General features: G+C 46.1%; 1 protein-coding gene across 1 annotated transcript in view; it reads right to left on the bottom strand.

The window, feature by feature from the left end:
• rims2b (regulating synaptic membrane exocytosis 2b) overlaps positions 1-14,768 on the bottom strand; it is a 121,966-nt gene extending 107,198 nt beyond the window's left edge. The window contains exons 1-2 of the mRNA XM_048229192.1: positions 14,577-14,768; positions 13,779-13,960 (exon numbers count right to left, since the gene is read on the bottom strand). Coding sequence (XP_048085149.1) covers positions 13,779-13,945 — 167 coding nt within the window. The 5' untranslated portion in view covers positions 13,946-13,960; positions 14,577-14,768. The remainder of the gene's footprint in view (positions 1-13,778; positions 13,961-14,576) is intronic.
• Positions 14,769-19,087: the final 4,319 nt, after the last annotated feature.

Here is a 19,087-nt window from a genome sequence, read left to right as displayed (position 1 = left end):
GAAGGGATGTAATGGAATTCGTCCAAGCCTGCCCCATCTGCAACCAACACAAGTCGCCCTGCCAGCCCCCAGCCGGATTGCTGCAGCCCCTGCCTGTGCCCAGACGTCCCTGGTCTCACACGCCCTTGACTGTCACAGGTTGCCCCTTCAAGTGGCATGACCGCCATTCTCACCATAGTTGACCGATTCAGCAAGATGGCACACCGTTCCCTCCCCAAGCTCCCAACCGCCAAGGAGACCGCCCAGGTGGTCCTGGAACACGCTCTTCGGATCCACGGACTGCCAAAGGATGTAGTTTCTGACCGTGGGCCACAATTCTCCCTCCGCTTTTGGAAGGAGTTCTGTCACCTGCTGGGAGCCACAGTCAGTCATTTCAGGATTCCATCCCCAATCCAATGGGCAGTCGGAGCGGGCAAATCAGGAGCTCGAGAAGGCACTGCGATGCATGACCTCACGCAACCCCCACTCCTGGTCGCAGCAATTGACATGGGTGGAGTGCGCACACAATTCTCTGACCTGCTCTGCCATCGGTATGTCCCCTTCCAATGTGTTTTATGGATACCAGCCTCCTCTATTTGCCAGTCAGGAAGGGGAGGTTACTTGCCCATCTGCACTTGCTTTTGCCCGCCGATATCGCCGCACATGGTCACAAGCCCGAGCCACCTCCTCAGATCCGTTGCCAGCTACACTACGGGGCCAATCGTTCGGAGGAATTCCTGCTCCCACCTACCATGTTGGTCAAGGGTGTGGTTGTCATCGAGGAACCTGCCACTCAGGGTGGAGTCGCCAAAGCTGGCACCTGTTTCCTTGGCCCATTCCCTATCATAAGAGTGATTAGCCCAACTGCTGTCCGGCTCCAACTGCCTAATTCCATGAGGGTGCACCCCACTTTCCATGTGTCTAAGATTAAGCCCATTCATGAGAGTCCGCTGGTCCCTGCTGCGCCTTCTCCTCCTCCACGCGCTCGTCGATGGTGGTCTGGTTTATACGTCCCGTCTGCCTGCGTCCAGGCGGAGGGGTAGGGGTCTCCAGTACCTCATTGACTGGGAGGGCTATGGACCTGAGGAAAGGACCTGGGTGCCGGCTAGTCGGATTGTGGATCGGACTCTCATCACCGCCTTCCACCAACGGCATCCTGATCAACCTGCAATCCGTAGGGGCCACCCCAGAGGGGTCCCTAACCGTCCTGCCCGCCCAGCTTCCCATCCTGTGCCTGACCCTGACCCTGTCTCTGAACCTGTACTCTGTAGGGGCCGCCCCAGAGGGGTCCCTGACCGTCCTGCCCGCTCGGCTTCCTGTCCTGTGCCTGACCCTGTCTCGGGACCTGTCCCATCTCCCGACCACGACCCTCCGGCTTCCTCCGAGGATGAGGACGTTCACTCGGACCGTTCGGAGGAGTTCTAGCCCTCCTCCGGCTCCCCTCCTCCCGCCCGGCGTGGTGTTGCTCTTGGGACTTCTGGGGCCGTCCCTTGGGGGGGGGTTCTGTCATGAGCCCTCTCACTCCACCGGGTTACCACCTTAAGTGGTTTCCATTATCTTCCACTCTGCTCACCACTCTCTCTACTCAGCCTAACTAGCTCCACCTGTCCCTGCTCTGCTCTGCTCTAATTACTCTGCCAGCTGCGCTGCATTACCCACTAACCTCTCCCAGTATTTAAAGCCCTGTCTTTCAGCTCTCCTTTGTCAGATCGTCTGCAAAGCTCACACCCGGAACCTGTTTGCTCACGCTTCTGGCTCACTCTTGTTTTGTGACCCCGGACCTGCCTGAATCTTGGATTCTCTTCTGCCCCAGAAAACCAGACCTGCTTTCTGCCGTAACGACTCCTGACTACTCTTCGATCCCCGTAACTCTGACCAGCCTTCTGCCTTGCTACTACTTAATTTGGATTTCCCTTGAACTGTACTTCTGCCTCATTTCATCCGCCCTGTTGTGTCTGTGTTCCCCCCCCAGGACTTCCGGACCACCCACCACCGGCGTCATAGGGACGAGCTCGCTGCCACTGGGGGGACACAGTCACAGCACATTGGGCCGGAACCCCTGTATCCCTGTTATTCCCGGTAACCCTGGAGCCTTCACTCCTCCCTACTTCCCTTTTTCCCTTAAGTTTAATAAACTTTCTGGTGTGACGCAATTGTGGTCCTCTGGTTGTCTGTCTGAACCGTGACACTACCACCACCACCACCGAGCTCTATGAGGGTTTTGAGTCAAATGGGACCTCTAGGCAACACAGAGAGCAGAGGGGAACTACAGTAGTTACAGGGCGTTGTCTGAAGTGACAGCTACAAGCATCAAAGCCCAGGGCATTCTGAGAGTTGCTGCTCTTTACTTACTGAGGTGTCTGGGGCTTTGGTTCTTCTGTTTCCCTATAAAGACAGGTTTGCAGCTTAGCACCATACTGACAGCAAAACAGTGAATAAGGGTTACATTATGCTAAAATAACCTAAAAGCTGAGGAAATGTCCACATGACCGCCTCAGTTTTTTCTCCAGACTTGTATCATGTAAACCCATACACCAGATACGGGCACAGGCCAACACTAAAAGTTAAGAAAAACATGAAGTATGGTTCATCTTAATCAACTCCTTCTTTCAAGCTTGTAGTGGAATCTTCCAATACACTAAGCTGAGATTGGGACAAACCTTGATACTTCAAAAACCTACAGTGAGTGCATTGGGAAAATTCATATGTGTGTACCTTAATTCAAACTATCATCAATTTGTTATCTTTTGGTATTTATATACGGGTATAACTTTGCACCCATATTTGAAGCACAGATACAAATCTGAAGAAAAACTGAGGGGGTCGTGTGGAGACTTCTAGGTGATCTGGCACAGAATGACCCATAAAAGAGAGAGCTGCCAATCATCGCTCGCTCAGTAGAAAGACAGCAGATGTAGGTGAACTGGCCTTTATAGACATTGGGTGTGTGCACACTGAATATTTTTACTATTTATGCATTTGAAAAGATTCAATTGTCTATCACTCTCCTCTCTCCTTTCAGCGTAATAACTGAACACAGAAGCCACAGATGACGTAAGTTTTACTGGTAGCTCTGCCTGGCAACATAAAAAAAAGAATCGACTGAGAAGAGATGTAGTCGAGAACCCTCAGATCCTCTCGCTTTCCTAAATCAAATTCACATCAAAGCGCAGTGGGGCAAAGGCAAAACCACAAACGACAGCGGCGAAGGCACCCTATTCACATCAAAGCCATCACATTTAACAAGCGAAAACAGGGCAGCACTGCAAACTGATTGTTTGGATTGTACAGATTTAACATTGAGACAACAAGCACAGACAGTCAATGGTAGAGGCGCTAAGAATAATCTACAAGCATGTGTGAGAGAGAGCGTGTGTGTGTGTGAGAGGATGAGTGAAAGCTACGAGAGCCAATGAGAGCTAGTTACTATAATCAACAATCCTGTTACACAATGATGCCCTTAGACTTAAACACCACTCAACAGGCTGCCTTATTTGTACCGGCCACTCTGGGATCAGAAGCACAGTATGGACATGTGCTTGACCATATTGCTGAGTGTGGTCATTCAGCACTGCAGTGAGGTTAACATTTGCTTGTGTCCATTGTCAGGTTTCATATTTTACCTGCTTTAGATACCTAGCATGGGAGTACTATACAGTCCCAGAATGCATCACAGTCAACTGTGTTTAATCTTTCAAGCTTGAAATAGAGGTGTGAAATCAATGGGCGGTCAATGTGCTGGATCAGGTGTCTTGACGTTTAGGCCGCTGTAGTGCTGAAGTTTAAAAGCCACAGCGAGCAGTGTTAGATGTACTCAACGGAGGATTAAGCCACTCTGAATAGCCATTCAGCTCTGTCTATTCAGCTGACTGGACCCTGCTCTCACCTCAACCGCAAAGGGCAAAGATCAGAGGAGGGCGGAGTCCGAGCCACGCGGCTTCGGAGTACATGTAGGAAGAGGAAGTGATGCCGAAAGTCAAACGGAACAGTTCCTGAACTTGAAGCAGACGTCAGTGACACTCTAGAGACCTTCTGCTGTGTACAGAATGACGGATTTCAAAAGAGGTTTCGGTTTTCTCATTTTTATTGAATGATAAAAGGTATGACAAACACTGAACAAAGCAGCAAGGACACCAAGTGAAGTGATAGACTGTGTCATGCTCACACTCTTGCAAGCATGCGTGCACACACAGATACACACACACACACACAGATGCAAACACACACAGACACACACACACACACACACACACACACACACACACACACACACACACACACACACACACACACAGAGAGGCACCTTCCTAAAAACACAAATGCACAAATAAAATAAAACACACACATACACACATAACTGCACACATGAGCACGTCATACTTTCGATCAATATCTGAAAGGCACACATATACTCCACATAGATATCAGCTTCCCAGCTGAAAAGCGCAGACATTTGGTCGAGCTTTGGAAGCTGCCTGGCATCGTGAGCAAGGGATTTGGGCAGAACCACCAAACGGAATTAATATGGATCCAGACGCTTCTGTCTGTTAGCAGAGAGAGCCACTTAAACCCACAGGAGCTTAGGACCCATTCTGGCCCATTGCTCCCATATTTGCAGAGAGGAGAGCAAAGCGAGGATGAGAAGAAGAGGAGAAGGAGGAGGGCCAGGGTGAGGAAGGCTTTGCCAGGACCCGATAGTTTCCTTTGAGCTAATTTCCATGCTGTGGAATACTCCTTTGTGTCCAGCATCACTAGCAGGTGTATTTTCAATGTTCCTTCCAACAGCCAAATTACCATATTACTTGTTCTTGTGATTGATTCATGCCATAACATGTCATCTCCCAACACAAGACTGTCTATGGCATAGACTGTCCAGAGACAGTATGTCCATAGACATTGACCTTTATAACTCTACTCAGGGCTACATAGGGCTAGTAAAACACTTGACCATACAAGAGGTGTCCTTTTACAATACCACTGACTGCGGCCTGTGTGTTGTGAGGCTAGCAGAGACTCACAGCAATCATGTATACATCATGTATACATATCATCGTGATCATCAACACACATGGGTCTTGTAAAAACTGCTGGGCTTGTCAGCCTTGGCCTTTCGTGCGATTCCAGCAGAGGAGAGAGAGAGAGAGGAGAGAGAGAGAGAGAGGGAGAGAGGAGAGGGAGAGAGAGAGGGAGAGAGGACTCCTCCTCTGGCACTTGTGTTCTCTGGGCTACTCACGCCACACAGGCTCTTCCTCGAGCTCCATAGCCTGGACAGTATGTCATGCGTATGATTACATAACCAAGAGACATGGAGGCGATATGGGGGCAGGGGTAGGGGGTGGATGTAGAGGGAGGAGGAGAGTTGTGGATGCATGGAGGGGGTTGTAGGAAGGAGGGAAGGGAAGGAAGAAACCCAGGAGGCCTGTGGCTCATCCAGAGGACATACCTGTGCATGAGGCAGTGGCCCTGATGTTCCACCTGCTTTGCGGAGTGAGAGAGAGGGAAGTCTTCCTCGTGGAAGAAGCCACCAGGGTGTGGAACAATCCCTCCAGCCCCTCTCCGTCTCTCACCTCACCTCTAAAACTGGAAGGCATCTGCTGTGGTCTTCCTGTCACAGCCTCAGAGATCTTACAGTCATTTCTGAGTTAAAGCTGATTCTCAAACAGCCTTTGCTTTCACATACTATACATTGCTTTGCTTTTACATGGCAGTTGCTATGCACATCAGCTCCAGCAGCTGCACTGTATGTGGCAAAGGTCCACTGTTCCCCAGGAACCTGAGGTCTTCCCTGTAAGATGCATGTGACCACGAGTGTGATGGAGGAGGGGGGTCTTTTCTTACATAGATTTGCAGTCAGGGAAGATAAATATGCAGACAGCATCTTTTGATGTCACTCATTGACTGTAGTGAAATACTTTTCATATTTGACAGAGAGCTATTGGGCTCTTAATGACTGGTACCATCTGACTACAGAGCACTGGTGTCTTTTGCTAACCTATACTAGATACTAGACTGAATCTTTCAAAGCATATTCCTCAATCAACACACAGTTAAAACAGACACAGAAAGTAACTGCAGTTACAAATGTCAATTGAATCGTTCATACCATGAGCAAAATTAAATGCACAGCGTTTGACATGTCATGAGTTTGGGCAGAAATGTCCTTGAATGTAATGCGGTGCAGCATAACTCGGAGTAATCAGAGATGGGAGTACCCACTATCCAGGCCGAGTCCAAGTGTGCGAATCTGACTGGGCCTTCAGGTCCCATGAGCAGAGGCTCCACTGAACACCAGTTAAGTGCAGCCAAGCCACTGGGCTAATAGGATCTGCTGCTCTAATTAGGTTCAAGAGGGCTCCCAAAAAGAAAAGACAGACTGTTGACTCGCCTTGCTGGGACTCCTGAAGTGGCATACAACAGAACGTAAAATCAGAGATAAAGAGAGAGAGAGAGAGAGAGAGAGAGAAAGAGAGAGACTGAGAGAGACATGGAGAGATGAATTCTGCTCTGATTTGACTTGGCATGGCTGTGAATCTGCCAGTGCCTTAAAGTTGCATATGAACTGATGTCTCTGACAAATGATTCCCCATGTAAACAAAACTGAAAACAAGGTGAAAGCAGGTGGGGTTGTGTGTCTGGTTGAGGAATTTGACATGCGTGTTTTCAATTTTTTGAAATGCAACATGCATTTTTTTTTTAGTCTCACCAAGCCGATCAAGCCAAGTGTGGCCTTACAGCGCTTAAAACATTTCTGTGTTTTCAGAAAAGCCTGCTCTTCAACCACAACAACAAATAGTCATTGACCTAAGAGGCTGCCTGGCACGACTGGCATCTGTGTATGTGAGGGGTGGTGGTGGTGGTAAGGGCATGGAGGGCCATGCCCAGAAGTGCCCTCCCCAGACATCTCCATCACAGCGCCATCCCCCCTCCTGCTGATCCTCCACCAGATCCTTATCCTCACCGCCAGACACACAAAGCTATCGGGCAGTGCCCTCATGCCGAGGGCAGACAGGTCATTATGGTCATTTACCAACAACACAATGAACAATCACTATTGGGGTAATGTAATTTTAGTCACAATTTTATAATTTTTTCATTTTAATTTTAGCTGATTCTGATTCTTATTCTGATTCTGATTCTGATTCTGACCAGACAAAAAAAAGTAATCTAACAGAAGTTAAATTACAGTCCATTTTAATAAAGTCTTTTGGCTGAAATCAACATGCTTTTACTTTTAAGTCTTCAAAGGCAAATGAAAATCTGAATTTTTATTTCACAATCCTGTTCTAATCAGTGTGTGTGTGTGTTTGTTCCTCAGGCCTTCGCTGGGACTCTGGGCTCTCCTGTTTCACTAAGCAGCATACGGCACAGTACCAGGGAGGCCACTTTACCCAGTCCAGCATGGACATGTGAACTTGCCAAGTGTGTGCTGTATGAATGGGCAGTTACCGGGGCAGCCAGGCCAGCTCCCCCTTCCAGTCCAGCTGGACATGTGAACCTGCCCGGCAAGGTTCCATTCTATTTTCAAAAATCCAGGGAAAAACAGCCTCAGCAGAAGGCTCCCACCTGCTACCGCTGGCCCCAGCACAATCAAGCACAGCCTCGGTTCCATTCTGTGGCATGGACACAGGGACACTGATTTGTCATACAGCAAGTAGTGCTCAGGCACATGACAGTGCTGGACACACAGGGGACACCGGGTCATACAGCATCAGGCATGACACAGGTGGCATGGACACACAGGGACACAGATTTGGTCATACAGCAAGAGGCACAAACACAGGGTGGTTCACAGGGGACACATTTGGTCATACAGCAAGTAGTGCTCAGGCACATGACACAGGGTGGCATGGACACACAGGGGACACAGATTTGGTCATACAGCAAGTAGTGCTCAGGCACATGACACAGGGTGGCATGGACACACAGGGGACACAGATTTGGTCATACAGCAAGTAGTGCTCAGGCACATGACACAGGGTGGCATGGACACACAGGGGACACAGATTTGGTCATACAGCAAGTAGTGCTCAGGCACATGACACAGGGTGGCATGGACACACAGGGGACACAGATTTGGTCAGCCAGTCAGATTTTTTCAATCATCCAGTCGAGACCGGGCAAGATGGGCACCGCTGCCGTGCCAAAATCACAGCCGGGCCTCTGGTGGCTGGCACCTCAGATAACCGTGTCACTGCGTGCGACCAAAAGAGAGGCCCGTTCTAAGCCAGGAGGGGAGGGAGAGAGCGTAGCACATATGAGGTAGTGAGTAGTGCTCAGGCACATGACACAGGGTGGCATGGACACACAGGGGACACAGATTTGGTCATACAGCAAGGATTCTTTACCCCACTGCTGTAGCAAATCAGAGAGACATTCTTTTAATTCAATGTAAAAACCTAGATATTACTGAGCCAAAAGTCCCACCTTCATAACAAATCTTTCTGGAAACCACAGCTCTCCTTAGAATATAACAACAGATGTATGCATGTACAGCACTCTCTGAATTTCACACTGACACCCTCTGCAGCACTGAGAGAGCATATGATTCCATAATCTTCTTATTAGTTTTAATGTAATGTAATGTAGTTTCAAAGAAGCAGTGGTGTCCACCAGTCTATATGTAGAGTCATCCTGTATTTAAGTTGGTATTCCCAGTTCATAGAGTTTCTGTCAAAGAAATGCAACAACTGCATTGCATACAGGTAAGCCACACCGGCTTGCACACACAGAGGCGTGTAAACACTTAGTAATGTGGTAAATGAAGAGGTCACAAGCCAGCGCTCTCCAGGAATGGTGCTATCTTCCTCTACACAGTCACTGTGACTGGACAAGCCACTGACTGGCACATGCAACAGGTGTTGTATTGCAAGGAGCCTCTCTCTTGCTCTCACAACCTGGCCATAGTATCGAGTGCCAGAGCCAACACTGAGTGCACTGGCCAAAGTGACCTAACCGGACACTGATCCAGTGTGTTTACTGTGGGCTAAAAAAGGGAACTTCGGTACATTTCATGGAAAAAGTAGCATAGGCCTACCATTCAACAGGAAACAACCGGCATGTTTGTGAGAGTTTGTAAAAGAGACAGAGAGAGATAGAGAGAGAGGGTGAAAGAGGAAGATTTCCATGTTTCCATCCAAACTGTATTGTCTCTACATCTGGCACCTTGGACCCCAATATTAGCAGTAACGGGGGAGGGGCTTGTTATTTATTGCCTGGCACTCTGCGAGAGTGTTTTCTTCTTTACAGGCGTGCAGCGTGAAATGAAAGCGGTGCGGAGTCACGGCTGCCACGCTCAAGATGGGAGATGTCCTTGATAAGAGGGAGGAGGGAAGAAGAGGAGGAGGAAGAAAAAACGGGAAAAAAACATTAAAAACTGGAGGAGTGCGACTTGCTCGCTGGCTGAGGGTGAGAAACATGACGGATAGTCCCGGAGGTCTAACACCAAGCGGGCGGAGCGCAGGAGGCCTTGCGTGCTTCATAATGCGACGGCTGTCACGTAGCTCAAATCAAAGTGATAGCGACCCCAGTGTTGCTCATTCACACCTGTGACATTCGCCAACTGTTCTTGTAAGAATGGATGCGATGAGGTTGGAGACGCGATGAGACGGAGCTGAACCTGTGCGTGTGTGCGTGTGTGTGTGTGTGTGTGTGTGTGTGTGTGTGTATGGGTGTTCACTTCGGAGATAAACAAGTTGTTGCCTCGCCGGGCACACACCATATTAGGCAGCCGGAGAAGCATTGTGTAACAGCCAAGAATTGCACTGGCCTTTCATAACCACAGAGTCCGACAAAGTGGTTGTTTTGAGCGAGAGAAAAAAAAGAGGCACCCAAACATCGGCGCTGACATATGTACGGCAACAGTGCTGACCAGGTAAAAAAACAAAACAAAACAAAACAAAACAAAAGCCTGCTTTGCGGCAGAAAACGCCTCACTTCAGTCTGGTCCGAGTGACATCAGAAGCCTGGCCGGCCCACGTAAAAAGTTTCAGATGGCAGAGTGACAGGCTGGCTCATGAAAAGTGACACTGCTGTCAGTGGCCTCGGCCCCGGAGTGTGTCTGTGCGTGTATGTGTGTGTGTGTGTGATTTTAAAGGCTCCAGCGGGAGAGAAAAAACAAACACACACACACACACACACACAAACACCTGTCAAACACACTCCATTCCCATGACAGAAGAACTGCCCAGTGCAAGCCAAGTGCAGCCAGCGAAGTATGGCACCGCAACTAAAATGGTGTAATTAATCATAAGAAGGGAGATCCAGCTTGCATATTGTAACAGTAGCCGTCGGGGAAAGCCCATCACACAGGAAGTGGGCCAGTGGTTTCCCTCTCTTTGGCACGAGGGCCATGACATTTCAGATCAAATCTCATCACACCCACAGCGATTGGGGCCATGAAAACAATTATGGTGGAAGACACATATACACTAGACAGGCTGCCTCAGAGACCTCACATATTGCCCTATATTAAGGGGTTCAAACAAAATAACCTGAATTTGTGTGGTCCATGCATACTGTTGGTGGGGTTCTTTTATCCTTCCCAGGTATAAACTGCTGTAGGACAGACAAACAAACACTCACACAGACACACACACACTAACACACATGTATAGCACATATATACACACACGGATTTCACCTTAGCTTAGTGTATAAACCAGACCAGTGCACGTAACATGCATTATTGCTCCCAGGTGCCGTGGCCCCTGCATGTTCCCCCTGGCTCTCGCTAGTGACGCGAGGTTAATGAGGTGATCCATAAAGAGTGTCAGGCATTCTGCAGCTCGCCACCTCCCACTCTCACCACTGGCCTGGCCGGCTGGCTGGTGTGACCAGCAGGCTCCCACAGGCTACAGCACACACACTCATCAGAACAGCTCCCAACAGCAACCCTGAACCACTAGGGGCCACATTCACAATATCAACAAAATATAACGGATATGAGCAATTCGGACAGAGGAGCACTGGGAGGTTCAACAAATAGCCTACTGTAGGAATGGTTACATTGGGACTGTGAGAAAGCAAAATAGACTGACTCAGGAACAGTTTGTGTAGGACCGCAGTAAAATCAAACAGGATGGGGTACAGTAAATGCAGGGTACTCCTATTATACTCAGGATGAGACACCCACTAGCAGATTCCAGTTCGATGTAATTCATATCACAATAGTGTAGTGTAACCTACAAACACGCTACAATGATCAAAGCCTTTGTCCACATACTAAACAAAACTGGTGCACCATCATGCCATGATTTGAAATCTAATGCTGAAATGGCAGAATGCTGAAAAATGCCTTGGCTGATCTCCCTCCGTTCAGCAACAATTTTCATTGACTACAATAAATCTCCGACTGACACAAATTCAGTAGATAATAATGAAAATAACAGGCATAATTTCACAAATCGTAAAGTGTCTCAGAGTTTGACAACAGGACAGCGAGAGACAACCTAAGTCAGCCTGTTTGTGACGGCTCATCTCCAGAAGGTGGCTTATGTCATACATGTACTGCATAGCACCAAAAACAGCTATTGCAGGTGGCTGGTGAGTCAGAGCTTTTCTTCTTTTCCCCCAACCAGAAAAACCAGCCAGCTCCCAAGAAATTACCTCAGCAGCAAAATCCCTGTAGGCAGTTCTTTTCAGGCAGTAAAGATTCACCACTAAACGTTGGTCCCTTGTAAAGGCATAGTCATGCCATAGTGATGCAAGCTATGAGCTCATCTTCCCATCAACTACAATGTAACAACAAACTAGGCATAAATATTTGCCTCAACCTTAAAAAACATATAACTTCTATACGATCTTAACATCTTTACAGCGTGGCTTCTAATCTATGTGCTTTCCTGCATTATCACAGCACAGTGCTAAGTGTGCATTCCCTGAATGGTGCTGTGGATAAAAGAACCTGTTAAATGGCTAACGTTAATGTAAATATTAAGGGCGTGGGTTGCTAGGATAGGACTGGCAGTGCAGGTAACGTGGCGATGAGTTTGTTCACCTGTCTGCTGCCGCTTTCATTAAAAGCAGGCATCCCGGCACATCATGTTCTGCCACCTTTCCCTGATTCTCTCTCTCTCACACACACACACACACACACACACACACACATCTGCTGGGAGTGTCTGCGCCGCGCTGCCTGCCACTTTATACCGCTGCTGCCAGATAGACCGCCATCACACTGACAAGCAGGTGGCAGGGAAGTTTCAAAGCCGCAGACAAACTTGTTTTCACAAGATGGGTGTAAACAACTACAAAAACCCACCCACCCCCACTTACTGCCTTTTTGTTCAAGACAGTACAACAAATACAAAGACGGCAGCTGGGTGGAGGGGGAAGGATAGGGATGCGGATGGGGAATGGGGGGTTTACATGTTTTGACGTGCCACCTTGAAAGGATGATAGACAAACCTCAAATCTCAGATCTCAAAACTCCCAGGAAAAACAACTGCCCTTTAGCTTAAGTGTGATTCCCAACAAGGGCAGACACTTTCAGCTACCATGACCTTTGCTGTAGGACTAGCCCTGTGTGCTATGCTTCCTGCACAGTCCAATTCACCATGTAAAACAGATGCACGTTCACTCTATGGCTCTGCCTGAGACTATATGGTTTCCGACGTCAACTGTCCACAAGAAAAGCTATGAGGAGTTTAGGTCAAAGAAAAGGATTGACAACGAGGGCCCATGTTATAGGCTGTTTGCTTGTAACGTGGAATGGGCTTTGATCATATTTGGCAATGTCAGTTCTAATTTGTCAGTAGCTTATTCTTCTACCAGACAAAACGACTGAAAAAGCTCTATATATTAGTTAGTCTTTATCACTGCGATACTGATAGCAGAGTCACCCAACCTAAAACTCGCTCAGACGGCCAATAGGCTACTGTGACAGCCGGCTGCTGTCGTGGTAAAATGAATAGTAAGCTGTGCTATGACAAATACAGCCAAATTAATTCAGGTGAATATAACTTTGAATTTACGATACGTTAGTAGCATTAGAGCTAATCAGTAAACCGCTGCCTGCCACACACCCATTCCTGACATCGCTGACAGCTCTAATGTGAAGTGACCGACGGCTGCGAAATCTATCTCCACCTTAACATTCTGACGGACAGCGTCGTGGTCCTGAAAACACAGTAGTGTGCAGCGCGCGAAACAGCTAAACCTCCGTGTAATTCGCGTGATAAACCATGAATGAGGAATATATCTAAATGTTAAGCCTAAAGGTAGATATGAAATGAAAGATGTCTGTCTTCTGTTCAAAGTGCATTTCGTCTGACTGGGGGCAGTTAAACGTCTTTAATCTGTGATAAAAGGCGGTTGACGGGATTTTTAGCCGAAGATGGCGCCCGTAGCTAACCCAACCCAAAGGCGACAGAGCTAGGCCCGCGCGGAACGGCTGTCAGCTGGCACGGGAATTGCCCCTATAGTAACAGACAATACTATCGCAGCACCATTTGTAAATGCACTGCCGACTTATCAAGAGAAGCGGTAAAATCCACCGAGGCGCTTTGTCATTCAATGAAACGCCCACGCCTCTGTGTTAAGTTTAGGCAGGATATTTTGCTCAGCTCACTCAACAATAATATTGACAGCCCACGTAAGCACTGATATTGACTTATCAGTGACAATTATTCTTGAAATAACACCGGTGTATAATGGACACCATTGATATGAGCACATTGAAATGCAGCTACCAATTTCAGCACCACACTGCAGCACGGACGATTCTCAGCCCCACACAGTGCTTAGCTGCTTGCTAGCCCTGTCTGCTCTATTCAACAATTGAGGCAATTGAGGGCGCTTACTTCAACATAGACTGCTCTTTCTCATCTTCTTTTTTCTGTCGATCCATGACAGAGAGGATGATCTTTCTTTCCTCCTCTGTCAGATGGCTTAGGTCCGGCATGTCCGGCTGGGCATCCGCCGCAGGAGGAGCGGTCGGGCCGCCCCGGGGCCCGACTGGAGCAGACATCTTTAGATGGAATTGCTAAAGAAAGACCGAACATTAAGCATAAAGACTTATATTCTTAGCTATTTCTATAGTGTTAACACATATATATGCATTACCCTATCTGAGCAGGCTATTCAAGCAAGAACACATGCATCATGGTCCAAACAACTTCATCAGGTTATGCTGTCAGCATACGGTCTCCACCACTATCATTTAGTGTTCTCTGAATGCAATAAAACCTGTACAGTTTAAATGCTTTATAGCGTTCGCCTTCAATGTCCACAATGCGTGTAGCCATTGTATTTTAACGTTATCACTTCTATTGGCAGAAGCCAATATGCATCCGACTGATAAGCCTGATGTATAGTTTCTTAAATCTACATGATCATACACCGACATATCGTAGTAGTCCAATGCTGTAGATAGGCTGCAGCAGGCGGTAAACGTTGCTAAGCGGCTGCTGAGATGTTGTCTGCGATTCTTAGCACGGCTTCAGGGGGGGAAATACATCCCATCAAGACAACGGGATATAAGGTGCTGAAAGCCAAAAGCTCCCTTGTTTCATGCACAAACCGCTGGGTGCCTTACAATGACACAACTCAACAGCCATCCATTCGAATGGGTTCAGAGGGAGTAGAGATCAAATTCTTGCCTTTTATTTCGCAGTCATGATAAATCCAGTCTAACCCATAGCTGGTCCTTCTAGGGAGAGGTCAGCCGCATCTTCAAACGCAGGGCCCTCGTTCCCTTCTGGCGGTTGTTTGCGTCCTCTTGCCTCTCTCGCTCCCCCTGGTTCTCTCCTGGTGGATAATTCTTGGAGATTTCTTGAATGCTCAAAAATGGATGCAATAGGGTAAAAGCCCGATAGGATGGATGGGCGGAGCAACGATCTTGCGTAGAACAAAGATCAGCTGCTCCCAGCGGGAGGGGGCGGAAGTAATCGGTGCTGTGGCACGTTCATTGACAGAAGGTAGCCTATCGGCAGCATTTTCAAAACATGAACTGGATTATATCTTTGCCTATCGCTATTCAAACATAGTATAAGCAACATTATCCAGGTCCTCATGAATAATTTGCTGATTAGGCTACCAACTTTATAAAGATAGCAATGGACTTATAAAACATCCGAACCTATCGAGCAACAGGTCTGAAAACGACCCTGGAGATGCACTGTTGCAAAGAGCCGAATTAGGCTACTATATCGATTTTAATGTGAAAACTAAAAGATTTCTGAAATAACAAAATACTCCGACCCCTGATAATGATGGTATCATTTTAGTGGGACTATAATATTAATATGTAGCAGCATGGAGCAATGTTCCTCTAAATTCTTGGGTTTTACAGCAGCAGATTATATTTTCATAAAATAAATGCCGTTTTTGAACCGTTTTTCCAGTAATAAAGCCAGACGTAAAAAATAATATAGGCCTAGTTTAGATAATTACCAGGTCAGACATACATTGCTTACAGAAACAAAGGGTTATTTGAATATGTTGGCAACAAAATGCAAACCAACACTTTTAACGCAAAACTATTTCTTTATGCTTCCAATTCTGGAGTAATTCTACATGCTTCCAACCAGAGCCCTATGAGAGATATATCTATAAGGCTCTGCTTCCAACCATTTATTTGCGTTTCAATGAAGTTGAACGCGGTGTTCTACTAGCCTATTCCATGGAGCTAATGAAGTTGGAAAACATGACAACTAAAGCTTTGTTACTGGATATCAGTATCAGAAGTAATTTCTTGACGCCTGCCTGAGGGCAATTTGGATCAGGTTACAGTTGCTCACATTAAATAATAGAAATAGTGTATGCAAGAGAAATTATACATAGGGTGATAAATGCCAACAGTTTAGACCTTAAGCACCAGAGTATTGCACAGCTGAATTAGGACATCATTAAACTGAAGCTGACACTATAAATTATTTTACTTTTAGATACATAATCATAAATTGGATATATACCACAGCAATTTTGTTGCCAGATGAGATGGAGACTTGGGTTTCAATCACTTGACTTCACAAAAGTTATTTTGCACACCCAAATGGTTCTATGCCGACTCATAAACTGGGTCCTAAATGGAATTACAAGTGAAATGAGCGCCCCCTATTGGCCAATTGGTGTTAGGTAGGCCACTATCAGGAGGGTTCTACTTAGGCCTACTTTAGAACAGAACACGTTTTTAGTGTTTCTAGGCAGAAATAGGTGCGCTCAACTCAACATAAAAAGAGGGGTTTGGGTGCATAAACAAAGGAAGCACTGGATGAAGCAAAAAGTAAATGCACTGTCAAGATTTAATTTTTAGGAAAGCATGTCACAAATGTCAGGGAAGAAGTTTGTACAGTGTATTTTATCACATTGAATTACTTTATCTTTGCACATGCAGGTCACTGATTATAAGCACTGTCTGTGTGTCTGCTGACATTTAATGTGCGGAGAGGAACTGAGATATTTTAACAAGACAGATAGAGAGGGCCTCTTCCGCTATTCAAAGGCTACCACCGCGATATTATGTATTATGAAACACGCAAATATGACTTCCTTTGTTTCTTCATGTATGGTTTGTTATGCCAGGGATGGCCATTCTGATGTCAACTCTAAAAGCTGTCTGATTTATTGCTCTGATGCCAATGCAGCCACTGTCTTCTGAAGAAAGTATCACTATATACAGTACCACTCTATGAGAAAGACGTCACCACACAGTTTCACCCACTGATCTCAGAAGAACAAAACAAAACAACAAAACAAAAAAAAAGTGTTCATGAGATCAGTGGTTCCACCCCAGTGTCAATTATATAACATTGTGATTTCATACATGACATGCAGGTGGGAGATGGTGGGACTGGTTGGACTGGATTGAACTGGATTGTTTAACCATGTTGCCCTCTGGAAGGTACCACAGGTCACTCAAAACATTGATTTAAAAAATAAGAATATTAATAATATTATCTTAAAGGCACTCAAAGCGATGTTGGGTAATGCACATCTTTTCGGTGATTGGCTGGAACACTTTGTTGGTCCAGGTAACATAAATGTGTGTGTGTGTGGATGCTTTTGTTGTTGTGTCGGTGAGTTGCATAGTTTTAAAAAACAAACATTAAGGGTTGTTTTAAGGACATGTTTGTACATGCCCATAGCCAGCCACTCTGAAACAGTCAAAGGCGATTCAAAATGAGTCAGAAAGTCGAGACAGGACCTATCGTCAACATTTCAGTGTCCACCACTCTAGTTCATCCAAAACAAACCAGAAAAGGGACTCAAAGCGCTAAATACCGGAATTATCCTTTAATTGTGTCTGTCATCTGTCATCTCCTCAGTGACAACAGAAGGTTCTAGAGTATAACTGACTCATGTACATAACAGAGATGATTAGCCAGTGACTGATAGGTCAGCTTGAGTGTCTGTGACTGTGGCAAAAGGCAGAGGAATCTATTCAGAGCACCAGAGTGTGATAATCAGTTATTGTGTTTTTATTTCTTCAGATATGGCAACACCCAAAGCCAACTGTAAATGTGTGTGTGTGTGTGTGTGTGTGTGTGTGTGTGTGTGTGTGTGTGTGTGTGTGTGTGTGTGTGTGTGTGTGTGTGTGTGTGTGTGAGTTATGATGAAGTCCCTTTAAAGAACAACACCTGTTTTTACCAGTTTTGTAACCTTGCATGTGTTGTTTTTACAGTTTGTTACAGATTGTATAAGTATTAGTATTGATATGGTGATACAACATTAAATTTCCCATCAACATTAACAGATCCTAAATTTATGTGATGGGCTGGTGGCTAGTTATGTATAGAACTTATTCTAATTCAGATCTAACAATTTGTGATTAGGCTATAGCAGCAAGTGATTATTTTGGACAGCAGTGAGTGTCAGACTGATTGATATTGATATTAAATAATTGATGTACATCTGTATCTATATGGGAGGACATATGAGCATAGCTGAATATTGGGGGGACATGTCCCCCTCAAAGTATATTAAGATCATTATTTATGATTACGGCCTTGCTTAAAGCAACACCAAAGAGTTTTTTGTAGCTTAAAATAATGTTTCCAAAATCGTTTCAGTGGTTCATCAACTCGTAACAGGGTGAACGCCTTTTACATTCGCTTTGCGGCCCTCTATCGGCTATAATTGCACTATGTAAGTTTGCCAGATCGGGTAGCGGATCTCAGTTCGATGGAATGAGACATAAGAAACTACAAATTTGACTTGCTTCTGATGTCGCAGTACATCATACTTTCATAAAATCACGCAACATACTCTACCTTGTCTGTGGACATCGTTATTTGCAAAGCCAGTGCTGGATAAACAAAAAGCCTGTGTGGGACAGAGGAAAAGTGCTTTGGTGTTGCTTTAATGATGCTGTAGCACATCTCTATTGACAGTTTACTTTTTTGACAATGAACTGTGCATACATGTACATGTACATGTGCAACAGTGTTTTAACTAGTAGTTTGTGTTATTTATGTATATGTGTATATTAAGTAGTGTTTACCTGTTGTGCTACCTGTATGTTTACCTGGCTGCAAGACAAGTTTCCCTTAGGGGACAATAAACTGAAACTTAACTGTACATAGGTGATGGGTACTTTCAGAATTACTCAACATCACCTGATCTTTGTTCACCAATGAAGAATGAAATGGGCAAAGAAAAAAATAATGTAATGTTATCGCTTCAAGACATCATCTTTAATTTTTAGGCAGTTTATGGGCAAGGCATGGGATGGAATGCATTCCTCTCTCTCTCTCTCTCTCTCGATACCAGTTGCATTGACATAATTTGTCATGAAATGCCTCGAGAAACTGGTACTACGGTGCATAAAATCTAGCCTCCCAGCCTCTTTCGACCCCCATCAGTTTGCATACCAGTGAAACAGGTCCACGGAGGTGCGCCATAACGACGCACGATGCGGCGATAAACCACCTGGAACACCCCAACACCTATGGTATGAGGATGCTCTTTGTGGATTACAGGTCTGCATTCAACACCATCATCCTGGACATCCTCATCAACAAGCTGCTCCACCTGGGCCTCCACCCCCATCTGTACTTGGATAAGTGATTTCCTCACCAACCGCTTAGAAGTTGTTCGACTGGGCCTCCACCTTTCTTCCACCATCATTCTCAGCACAGGAGTACCGCAGGGGTGTGTTCTCAGTCCTCTG

The sequence above is a fragment of the Alosa alosa genome, chromosome 20, assembly GCF_017589495.1.
Source record: "Alosa alosa isolate M-15738 ecotype Scorff River chromosome 20, AALO_Geno_1.1, whole genome shotgun sequence".
Taxonomy (NCBI): domain Eukaryota; kingdom Metazoa; phylum Chordata; class Actinopteri; order Clupeiformes; family Clupeidae; genus Alosa; species Alosa alosa.
Note: the sequence above shows the minus strand (reverse complement) of the source record. Positions and strands in the feature narration are given on the sequence as shown.